General features: G+C 31.2%; 2 protein-coding genes across 2 annotated transcripts; both read left to right on the plus strand.

Annotated features, from left to right (window-relative positions):
- Positions 1–1,569: 1,569 nt before the first annotated feature.
- On the plus strand, positions 1,570–4,307 carry LOC100818149 (selenoprotein H). Its single transcript, XM_003549173.5, has 4 exons — positions 1,570–1,923; positions 2,904–3,000; positions 3,616–3,678; positions 3,920–4,307. The coding sequence occupies exons 1-4, from the start codon at positions 1,652–1,654 to the stop codon at positions 4,007–4,009; spliced, it is 522 nt and encodes a 173-aa protein (XP_003549221.1). The 5' UTR covers positions 1,570–1,651; the 3' UTR covers positions 4,010–4,307.
- Positions 4,308–8,707: 4,400 nt separating this feature from the next.
- On the plus strand, positions 8,708–11,133 carry LOC106796689 (uncharacterized). The gene is made up of 4 exons (XM_041011417.1): positions 8,708–9,649; positions 9,764–10,355; positions 10,824–10,936; positions 11,038–11,133. The coding sequence occupies exons 1-4, from the start codon at positions 8,708–8,710 to the stop codon at positions 11,131–11,133; spliced, it is 1,743 nt and encodes a 580-aa protein (XP_040867351.1).
- The last annotated feature ends 441 nt before the right edge of the window (positions 11,134–11,574 follow it).

Here is an 11,574-nt window from a genome sequence, read left to right on the forward strand (position 1 = left end):
AAAATTAATTATTTTTTATTATTACAAATGAAGAAATTTCTTATCCTTTAATAAGTTTTTGGATTTATTCGTGTCCACACAAGTTGATTCACACATTTTGATAATTAATAAGTTTCAACTAATAAAATAAAATAAAATATATTTAAAAGAGTGTACATTTAATATTTTTTTAGTAATTATGAAAATTTAATTTTAATTCTAATTGAGAATAAATATAGCACTTTTTTTCCCCTATTAACAATTATTACCGAGTTTAGGGGAGGCAAACCGCACGTAGTAAGTACCCCTTTCCATCCAATTCGACCACTGTGCAATCACTACAGAAACCATTTCCAACTCCCCCATCATCACCGTCCATCTCACTCACAACCGATCCACACCGTTCGTTCAGTACCCCCACATGCGCGGTAACAAAGAAATACTCGAAAAGGAAAATGATGGATGGATAATAAAGTTAAGACGCTGGTAATACATTCTCAATTATGAATTTAAAATTTATCAAAAACTATAAAATTTAATTATACTTTATTAAATAATGAATAAGATTCACAAAATTTTTAATAATTTTAAATAGAAAAAAGTAATGTAATTTTTTTTACATAATTATTCAATCATAACTCATTATGCATGATAAATTTATTGATTATTTTAAAATATATAAATCTGATAAAAAGATATGTACTAATAATATAAAAGAATTTATATATTTATTCAATCATAATTTATTATGTATTATGTATGATAAATTTATTGATTTTTTTAAAATAATTATTTTAAAATAATTTAAATAATGATTTATGATTAAAAAATAATATAAAATTGTTGCTTTAGATTATACATAAATATTAAAATAAAATTTAGTTAATAATAAAAATATACTTTTTGAAAAAATTAGTAATAACATACTAGTAGTATTCATTTAACAGAAAAAGATATATATACATTTGACATTTATCATTTAATTACAAATAATTTTATACAATAAATTTATTGATTTTGATCATGTTTACTTTAGAAATTACATTAAACTGATTTCTATTTAGTTTACTGTATAAAATATTTTTTGAAAAGTGCTGGTAACATTTTTTAAAATAAATCTAGCAATATTATTTTGAATACATGATCTGTAATTAAGAAAATTTTATTGAGAATCATAAATTTTATGAATCTCTTTTATTATTTAAAGATTATTTTTTTAATTTTATATTTTTAATAAATTTTAATCAATTATAAATATTAAAAAAATTTGTTAAAAACTGTAACTATCATACATTATTTAATTATTATTGATCTGTATATTTATTATAAGTGATACAATTCATAGTTTCAAATACATTATTTAATTATTATTGACTTATATTTATTAAAAAAACAAGATAAAAACCCATAGTTTTAATACATTCTTTAATTTAGTAATCCATATTTATTTATGATAAAATCCACAGTTTTAAATGCATTCTTTAGTTTATTACTATTGGGCAACATTAAATTAAATGTTAAATGATAAAAATAAATAAATTCATTATTGCCGCTTCACATTTTATAAGCCCTCCTCCTTTTCTTTCACTAATTATAAAAATGTTCCTCTCTGACACAACGAGCGCTTCGCAAAATTACAATTTTCTCTCTTTTCCATTTCTCATTTCCAAAAATGCCACCGGCGAAGCGCAAAGCGGAGGGAGCTGCGGCGGCGGCGGCGCCTATGAGAGTCACTCGTGCGGCGGCAGCGCGAGCCGCCGAGGTGGCTCCGCCGGCGTCGGAGGAGAAGAGGAAGGCGAAGAAGGCCAAAGTTGCTTCTAAGCAGCAGAAAAAGAAAGAAAAAGAAAGCGAAACTGTCGTTGAGAGTGAGAACAAAGTCGAAGAAGGAGACGCCTCTGAGAACGTTCTAGACGCTTCGAACAAAACCATCGTCGTTGAACACTGGTTCGTCTCTCCTCTTTTTTTCTACTTTTTTATGAAAAGCAAAAATAAAAAAATAATATCTATACGGGAATACAATTTTATGTAATTGTTTTTGGTTTTTACATCTTTAGATATTTTATCCTTATTCTTAATAATATTAAAATAGTAATGATAATTAATTCTCTTTAATTATATAGATTAATTATATAGATTAAAACTGACCTAATTAAGTAACTATCCACTAATCATTCTCCATTTTTATTTATTGGACAATTTTAGTTTTAAATCATTTCTTAATTTTTTTTAATTTACATTAATTGTTCACAACTTTTATATTATTAGTTTTTTATTTTATATTTTTTATTAATTATATTTAATTTCTATTTTTTTATTATTTAAAAACTTTAGAGAGGTTTCCCCTAGTTATTACAATGTTTCTTTTTGTCTGTGTACTCTCTGAATGTGTGTGCTTATTTATTTATTTATTATTATTTTAATATTTGAAATAACTTAATCAAGATTTTATTTACCGAATGTCTTTAAGGAAGAAAAAAATTTAACAATGACCTAGACACCACCGAAAACTTCGGGTTTTGTTTTATTTTCACTTAATTAGCGGTCTCCAGTTTGAACCCAATTTATCCCATTTGAATAAAATTACCTCCTATTAAAAGTACTTGCTCTCTGTTACAAAAGAAATGAATTTTATGTACAGTAATATTTGGGGATTAAATGAAAAAGGAGAGAAAAAAACTGGGATGCAAGAAAATGCTTGTTATGATATGTGGTTACTTTTATTTTTTCCAAATTTTATTTTATGTAATATTGTTGAACACTTGTAAGAGAGGTCAATAAGTATTTGTTGTTGTTACTTGGTTCGTTTGCTAAGCTTAAAGGATTTGCTCTATTTATGCGTTGGTGAAACTATTATTATTATTCTCATTGTTGATGTTTTCTGTCATATTATATTTTGGATGTGTTAATTTTGTTTTATGCCTCAGCAAGCAATGCAACTCATTCAAGACGAGGGCCAATCAGGTGAAAAAAGGACTAGAGAAGGCAGACATTGGAATCACTGTGATTCTGAACCCTGAGAAGGTATGCTAAGAAAGAAGATATAACTGTTGATCATGTTATGTTGTTTCACACTTTCACTGACCCTTGGAAGACTTTTCAGGTCATTGATCTATTTTTCAAATTGTTGTTATTTCATAATTTGCAGTGTTTTGTTTACTAGTCATTTCTATCCACACGGGAAATCGAATGTAACCTTGTTTTTAAGCAATCTTTTTAAATGGTGACCACAGTTGGGGTTGCAGTTTTGTTATGATCCTTGATATTTTGAAAAATTGTGGATAAAATGTTGTGGTTGCAGAGATCCTTAAGAACCTTGATGTTGCGACTACAATTGTGGTTGCAAACCATTTTTGAAAACCTTATTTTAAAGCTGAAGGGACCTAACAATGTATGAAGGTCACTGCATATTTTGGTGAGACTGGCTTTGAAAAGTTTACTGGTTTAAAAAATTGAGTTAGAGAACGCACTGTTGTACTGTGTACATACAGTTCAGGGTCATTTTAAGACTTCTGAACAATGAGAATGATTGTTGAGTTTCATATGATATTATTTGATTAAGCTTTGTTGCCTAAGTAATTTGGTATAGACTGATCGATCCAACTATGACTCCTTTTTTTTTTTCAAATCAATGAACAGCCAAGAAAAGGTTGTTTTGAAATACGGCAAGAAGGGAGCGGCAAAAAGTTCATCACTCTGTTGGTAATGAGCTATATTTTGGAACTAGTGTGCTATATTGTTTATTATCTGTGACGGCTATAGAAGGGATTTGTTTTAAACCATTGTCCTCCAACATAAGTTATTAGGATATATACCTCTGTTTAATTGAGTATTTATTTCTTCACAAGAAAATGAGTTTAGAGAGGGAAAGAGAATTCCAATTTCTTTAAATATGTCAGCTGAAACAATCATACGTTGTTTACAAACTATATCTTTGTTTCAGGATATGAAGCGTCCATTTAAAAGAATGAAGGATCTGGACATGGACAACGTCGTCTCGGATATCATTGATGAAATATCAAAGGCTAGTTGATTTCAGTTGTTTAGCAAGAGCCTTTTTATGGCTTGACTTATAGTGAAGCTAGACATATTGTTCTAATGGTTGAAATCCTACAATGGAAACCTGTTCATAATGTGTTAGCTTAGCCGGTTGTATGGTAGTTTTAATTTGAGGTGGCGCAATTTGAGAGGTGAGACAGTCATTTTGGATATGTTCACTGTCTCGGATGAATACCAAAAACTACTAATAGTTTTGGATTTGTGTCTGAAGTCTGAACTATATTCAGGTTTACTTTGCATTTTGAGATCAAATTACATGTTATCATCTACAATATTTGTGTTTTTCTTTAGAATGATAATGTATCTATTAATATTATGCTTCTATTTTTTTTTTTTGTTTTCTATTGGATAATTAGATGGCATACAACACAATAATCTGGATGAAATTGGTATTTTGTGTGGTTTTAGATGCTCATGTCTGTAATACTAAAATCTTAATGTTGGAAGTTTATGCTAGAATTCTTTTCATTGTTGGTGGGTTTATTCAAGAATTTCACAGTTGGGAATTTTATAACAGGTTGGGCATTTTAGTAAATATTTGTTTTATAATTTAAAATTTATAAAAATATATTATTTATATTAATTTTGTTTTTATAAAATAAATATTTATTCTATTTTGATTTTTAACATAACAAGATTTTTTAAGCTAGTGATTAGTTCAACTATAATTAGTTTGAAGATTTTTTCTCCTCGCACGTTGCACTTGCACGTTGGGGTTATCTTTATTTGTTTTGATTTGTTAGCATTCAAGGTGCTACAATTTTTTAAATGGTGCACTTACCAAGATCTTTTTTACCTTTAAGATATTACACTTGGGTTGTGCTTATATATATTTCTTTTTTCCTTTAGCTAGAAATACAAGTAGAAAATCAATTTGTCTTTTTTCTGCAAATTTTTTCTCTTCCTTTTTGTATAAAATACTATTTTTTTCTCTTCCTTTTTATATAAAATACTATTTTTTTTAGCAAGAACATTGGTATTCAGAAGGTTCATGTATCCTTTCGCTATATACGATCGGAACCAATGGATTGTCTTATCTTAGAAGAGGAATACAATCAATCAGATTTTTTTGTCAATGCAGTGAGACTTTTTTTTTTAGGATAGCTTTTGGGCTCTTCAATCCAGGTTATTTACAATTTTTTCCTTAAAATTATTTTCCTTTTTGTTTATTGTATTGTTAATTCATGTTCTGTCATATTCTAAATTTATTTTGGTCATGTTGTTTTGTTATTTAGTTTAAGGCTTTGCACCTTCTTTTCATTTATTTTTTTTTTTTTATTTTATTTTTTCTAATAGTCTTATAGAAAAACCATTTTTTTCTTACATAATCTTTTTTGTTGTAACATTTTATTTTATCAAAATATGTATCATGGATATGTTTGAGTTCTGTTCTAGTAAGTCTAAAAAATTTATGGGTGAAAACGTAATGTATTATGCTCCATTGAAAATGTTTTTATTGTATTATTTCATTTCTTTAATTTTAAATTAGTGGGAGATTGTTGGAAAATGTTTTCTTATAATTTAAAATTTAAAATTAAAATATATTTTCTTTATCAATTATATTTTTTAAAGATAAAATATTTTTAGAATTAGTTTTTGTGAGAAACTAGAAACATCCCACTACTTCTATTCCTATATTTTAGGAAATTATCTTTTACTTGGTGAATTTTCTTTGTGAACGTTACAAGTCTTTAACATTAGAAAATTTGTTGCTCATTTTTTATTTTCTGTTTTTTAACGTTGTTGTTGTAAGTATTTTGTTGCTACACATTGGTAAATGCTACATTTGTGATGGTTTGTTCAAGTTAAGTCTTATGCCTCTTTCTATTAATAAAATATTTAGCATTTCTTCTTTTGTTGCAAATGTTGAATGTTTTGATAGGTGGCGTGTTAGGCTTGGACATGTGAATTTGAATTCTATTAAAAGAATGATGTCTCTTAATCGTATTCCTAAAGCTTCTATTGATTTAAAACAAAAATGTGAAACATGTATTCAAGCAAAGCGGCCTAGAAAGGGTTTTACTACATGCATTAAAAGAGAAATTAACTTGCTTGAATTGGTTCATAGTGATGTATGTGATAGTAATGATGTATTAACATGTGGTGGTAATTGAGATACTTTATTATTTCTCCAAATATTGTTATGTGTATTTAGTCAATCACAAAAGTGAGTTGTTTGATAAGTTTAAAGTATATAAAACAGAAGTAAAAAATCAATTAGAAATAAAAATTAAAATTTTATGTTCTGATAGATATGGAGAATACACATATTTAGACATGAGTATTTTTTGTGAAATGTATGGTATTATTCATAAAGTGACACCTCCGTATGCTCCTCAATCTAATAGTATTGCGGAAAGAAAGAATTGTACCTTGCTTGATACGGTAAATGCTATGCTTGTAATTTATGGTTTGCCAAAAAAAATATGTGGGGGTAAAACTTTATATTCTGCATGTCATATTCTTAATAGGTGCCTTATAAATTTTTTGAAAAAACCCCTTATGAGTTACAGAGAAAAAGAGAACCAAATCTGAAATATTTTAAAGTGTGGGGGTGTCTTGCAAAGGATAACATCCCTATTAATAAGAAAAGAAAAATTGGAACAAAAATTGTTGATTGTGTTTTTGTTAGATATTCTTTGCATAGTACTACTTATAGATTATTGGTTGTTAATTCAGAAGTGTCTGAAATTTCTAATGATATTATTATGGAATCTAGAAATGTCACTTTCTTTGAAAATATTTTTACTTTGAAAAATAAATTGTCTAAATTTGTTTGTGATACTTCTTGTTCTAATTTATCATCTTGTAGTAATGCTAATAAGGACAATGTTTTTCAACCTAGGAGGAGCAAAAGATCTAAAAAAGTTAAGGATTTTGGTTCTGAATTTTGCTCTTTTCTACTTGAAGATGATCCTAAAACTTATGGTAAAACCATGAAGTCTATTGATGCACTTGTTTGGAAAGAAGCTATTAATGATGAAATGAGTTCTCTTAAAACTTGATTTCTTACTAATCTTCCCTCTGGTTGTAAAAGTATAGGTTGTAAGTGGATTTTCCAAAACAAATTAAGAATTGATGGATCTATAGAAAAATTTAAGGCAAGATTTGTTGTGATTGGTTGTAAATAAATAAAAGGTGTAGATTTCTTTTATACATATTCTCTTGTTTCTAAAGTTACTACTATTAGAATTTTAATTGCACTTGCTTGTGTTTTTAATTGAGTGAATAGGCAATTTAGTCCCTGAGATTGTAACCAGTTTGCATATTAGTCCCCGACTTAAATTTTAATTCATAATAGTCCCTAACTTTACCTCCGTTATGCAAATAAGTCTCTGCTGTTAAAATCTAATTTCCTCCGTTAGTCAAATGTCTATTTGGCAAACCTCAGTCCACTTAAGCATCCCAATGTGGCAAGTTTGAGTCCAAGTCAGCAATCCTATGTGGCAAGGCAAGGACTGAATTGAAAAATTAGGTTAAAAAGAAATCAAAAATGAAGTAAACCCATTTTCCCTTTCACTGTCTTACTGTTTGTAGGGTTTTTTAACTGTTTGCGGTTTGCTCTTCCCTCCCCTGCATTCTCGTGATTGTGAGGGTTCGCGCTTTTTGTCAGGTTAGTGGTTTTTTTGCGTTCAATATGTTTGCATTATTTTGGTGGTTTGATTTGGGGTTTTATATGTTCAAGGGGTTTCATTTGCATTGTCTTCGCGCTTCGTAGGGAGGTTTATGATCCTTTATTATTTTCGTTTATGATGCTCTGTTTTTATAGATGACATTGCATGTTGTTGTGTGATGTGCCTATGTTTGAGTTTGAGGTAGGTTTTTTATTTCCTAATATATGACAATGTTTGTGGTTTCTGATTGTGTAGAATGAATGACAATATAACTTTAGTATTGCACCATGGAGGAAGATTCACTCCACGTGCCAGTGATGGAAAGGTTGAATATATAGGCGGAGAATTTGATGTTTGGGAGGATATATCTGCATATTGCCTGAATGCATTTATCTTATATGATCTGGTGAAAGCTTGTAAGAAGTATAGCAATATAGGAGAATGTTTTTGGTTGATTGATAAAGACTTAGATTTTAATAATGGGTTAAGGAGTTGTACAACTGATGGAGATATATTACACTTAGTTAGGGATGCTTTTGAAAATGAGAATGAGATAAATGTTTATTTTCATCATGAAGTAGATCCAATTTTAGAAGAAGTCCCACAGATGTTGTACTTGGAATGTGATCCAATTCCAAAAGCTGTTGAGAATGAGGATGATTTAGATGATGTACCTGTTGTTGGCCATGAGGAAGGTAAGTTTTAATTCATCTGTACTTGGTCCGACATGGTTACCATGATTAATGAATATGATTAATTTTTACTTGATCACCATTGATGCAAATGTTGGTGCTGGTGAGCATGTTGGTGCTGGAGAGCAGAGAGATGCTGGTGAGCAGAGGGATGCTGGTGAGCAGAGGGATGTTGATGCTGGTGAGCAGAGAGATGCTAGTGAGCATAGGGATACTGATGCCGGTGAGCAAAGAGATGGTAGTGAGCAGAGGGATGTTGATGCTGGTGAGCAAAGAGATGCTGGTGGTGGAGAGAGAGATGTTGCTGATAGTAAGGAGGAAAAGGAAGTTGACAGTGATGAGTGATTTATAAATTTCTCTTGTATGATGAATGAAGTTGAAGCTGAAGTTGAGGCAGATGGTTATTATTCAGAGGAGCTTAATATCCCCATTAGTAGTGAGGATGAAGATGAGGATGTTGAAGTTTATCCTCAATATAGTCAAAGTAATGGAGTTGGTGAACAGAAGTTGGAATTAGGGATGGAGTTTGGTACTCTAGATGAATTTAAATATGCTTTGAGGGAGTATAGCATATTGACGGGCAGGGAGTTCAAGTGGAAGAAGAATGATAAACAGAGGGCTAGAGCAAAATGCAATAAGGCATTTTGTGATTGGGAAATCTACTGTGCAAAGAATGAAGTTAGAAACTCTTTTCAGATAAAGACATTTAAGCATAACCATAATTGCTGCAGAGAAGTGAGCAACAAACAAGCAAATAGACAGTGGGTGGTCAGTAAACTTGAGGGCAAACTCAGAATGCAACCAACCCTTAAATGTGTTGAAGCTTTGGAATATTTCAAGCAAGAGTTTGGAGTGCACATTGAAGTTACAAAGATGTGGAGAGCCATGAAAGAAGCAAAGCAACTAGTGGAAGGGAATGAGAGGAAACAATATGTCAAAGTATTTGATTATGCACATGAATTATTGAGGAGCAATCCTGGATCAACAGTTAAGATCAACATAGTGCCAAGCCCAGAAGGTCCACCACAATTTCAGAGGTTATATATTTGTCTTGCTGGCTGTAAGAAGGGGTTTGTTGCTGGATGTAGACCATTCATAGGTCTAGATGGATGTTTCCTAAAGAGTGCATTTGGAGGAAACTTGCTCTCTGCTGTTGGGCTTGATGGCAATAACCACATCTTTGTTATTGCTTATGTTGTTGTGGACATTGAGAACAAAGACAATTGGAAATGGTTTTTAACTTTGTTGCATAAAGATCTTGGGGATTACATACAGAATGGGTGGAATTTCATGTCAGACATGCAAAAGGTATGACATGGTGTGATTTGAAATTGTTATCATAAGTTAGGTATTTAATTGAAGTTAATGACATAAGTTAGGGACTAGTCCAGAAGTATTTACTACTTTGCTGCAATTTTTCAGGGACTTATTCCAGCTTTACAGGAAGTCATGTCTGGTGCACCTCATAGATTCTATGTCTTGCATCTTTGTAAAAAATTTACAAAGCAATGGAAAAGCAAAGAACTTAAAGGAATTGTGTGGCAATGTGCAAAATCCACTACTGTTGCTGAGTTTGAAGGCCATATGGCCCATTTGAAGACAATCAACTGCCAGGCTTGGGAGTATTTGAATAAATGGCCCAAACAAGCATGGACAAAAGCCCACTTCAGTACAGTACCCAAGGTGGACAATATATGCAACAACACTTGTGAGGTATTCAATTCCAGAATTCTGCAGTATAGATGCAAGCCTATTATCACAATGCTTGAAGAAATTAGAAGTTATATCATGAGAACCATGGCTGCCCGCAAGATTAAACTTTCTGGAAAGCCTGGACCATTATGTCCAGTGCAGTATAAAAGACTAGAAAAAGAATTTCATTTTGCTAATCAATGGACTCCCATTTGGTGTGGTGATAACATGAGCCTGAGATATGAGGTCCACATGTGGGGGAATAAGGTTGAGGTCAATTTAGCTGAATGGACATGCACTTGTGGAGTATGGCAACTAACAGGTTGTGTTCTTTATAGTTTTTTTTTTCATTCCTAACCTACATGTGTGCTGATTTTACAACTTTGATGTAGGGATGCCATGCCAACATGCCATTGCAACAATAACTCACAAAGGATGGAAGCCTGAGGACATGTGTCATGAGCGGCTTTCAATAGAAGCTTATAATAAGACATACCAGCATTTTATTGAACCAGTCCAAGGACCACAATATTGGGCCCAGACACACAGTATACACACCTTGTTCCACCACATAAAAGGGTCCAAAGAGGAAGACCCAAGAAAAATAGAAGGAGATCTGTAGATGAGGACAATGTCACAGGACATAAGCTAAAGAGGAAATTGGTTGAGTTTACATGTGGAAGGTGTGGCCAAACCAATCATAACATTAGAAGTAGTGGAGTTCCTGTTAGGCCAAAGAAATATGTTGCACCATCAACTTCAAATGAGGATGACCACCTATTATCTTAAGATGAACAAGCTTTGAATGAGGCTGAAGAAGTTGCTGCTCATGTTCAACAAGATCCGGTGGAGATTAATTTATCTCAGCCTCATTTGTCACAAGATAGTGACATGGAGTTGATGGTAAATATTTTTCACAACAAAGTAGTTTTATCTCAACCTAATTTGTTGCAGCACTCCATTTTTATATATTACAATTATTCATGTTTGGCATTTGCATGTAGGTCCCTGCAACTATTGTTCCACCAATAGCAAGGAATAAGCTAACCATAACAAGAGCCAAACAAAGGAAGGTTGCTGATAAAGATGATGCAGTATAAAGAAAACTGAAGACCCATTTTTTGTTGCATTTTGAAAGTTGCTGAGTTTGAAGGTTGCTGATGAAGAAAACCGAAGAAACATTTTTTGTTGCATTTTGATATTAGGATATGTAGTTGTATATTTTGAAAGCTTCACTGGCATGTGAAATGATGTAAACATTATGGCCTACTGAACAATTGCTTTTAACTACCATGCTTTGGGATGTCAAACATTATGTGAAATTGATTTAATGCCATGTTTCTTCTCTTTCTTTTATAAATTATACACTGTGTTGGATTTGGAGTTGGAGTAGGACCACCTAGTTTAGTGCTACTTCAATAACTTCAAAAAGTTATACAACAACAAATTATATTTAATAAACTGCAAATTTCAGCAACAAATTTCATCAACAAATTTCACCAACAAATTATATTTAATTGAAATGGGTAATTGACAGTAGC

Source organism: Glycine max, chromosome 17 (genome assembly GCF_000004515.6).
Source record: "Glycine max cultivar Williams 82 chromosome 17, Glycine_max_v4.0, whole genome shotgun sequence".
In the NCBI taxonomy this organism is placed as follows: Eukaryota; Viridiplantae; Streptophyta; class Magnoliopsida; order Fabales; family Fabaceae; genus Glycine; species Glycine max.

What these genes read in the sequence shown, in the direction of transcription:
- LOC106796689 (XM_041011417.1), top strand. Translation starts at nt 8,708, where the DNA reads ATGAATGAAGTTGAAGCTGAAGTTGAGGCAGATGGTTATTATTCAGAG. An exon ending in TCATGTCAGACATGCAAAAG is followed by an intron (nt 9,650 to 9,763) that starts GTATGACATGGT and finishes GCAATTTTTCAG; the next exon opens with GGACTTATTCCAGCTTTACA. An exon ending in ATAGTGACATGGAGTTGATG is followed by an intron (nt 10,937 to 11,037) that starts GTAAATATTTTT and finishes ATTTGCATGTAG; the next exon opens with GTCCCTGCAACTATTGTTCC.
- LOC100818149 (XM_003549173.5), top strand. Translation starts at nt 1,652, where the DNA reads ATGCCACCGGCGAAGCGCAAAGCGGAGGGAGCTGCGGCGGCGGCGGCG. An exon ending in ACCATCGTCGTTGAACACTG is followed by an intron (nt 1,924 to 2,903) that starts GTTCGTCTCTCC and finishes TTTATGCCTCAG; the next exon opens with CAAGCAATGCAACTCATTCA. An exon ending in TGATTCTGAACCCTGAGAAG is followed by an intron (nt 3,001 to 3,615) that starts GTATGCTAAGAA and finishes ATCAATGAACAG; the next exon opens with CCAAGAAAAGGTTGTTTTGA.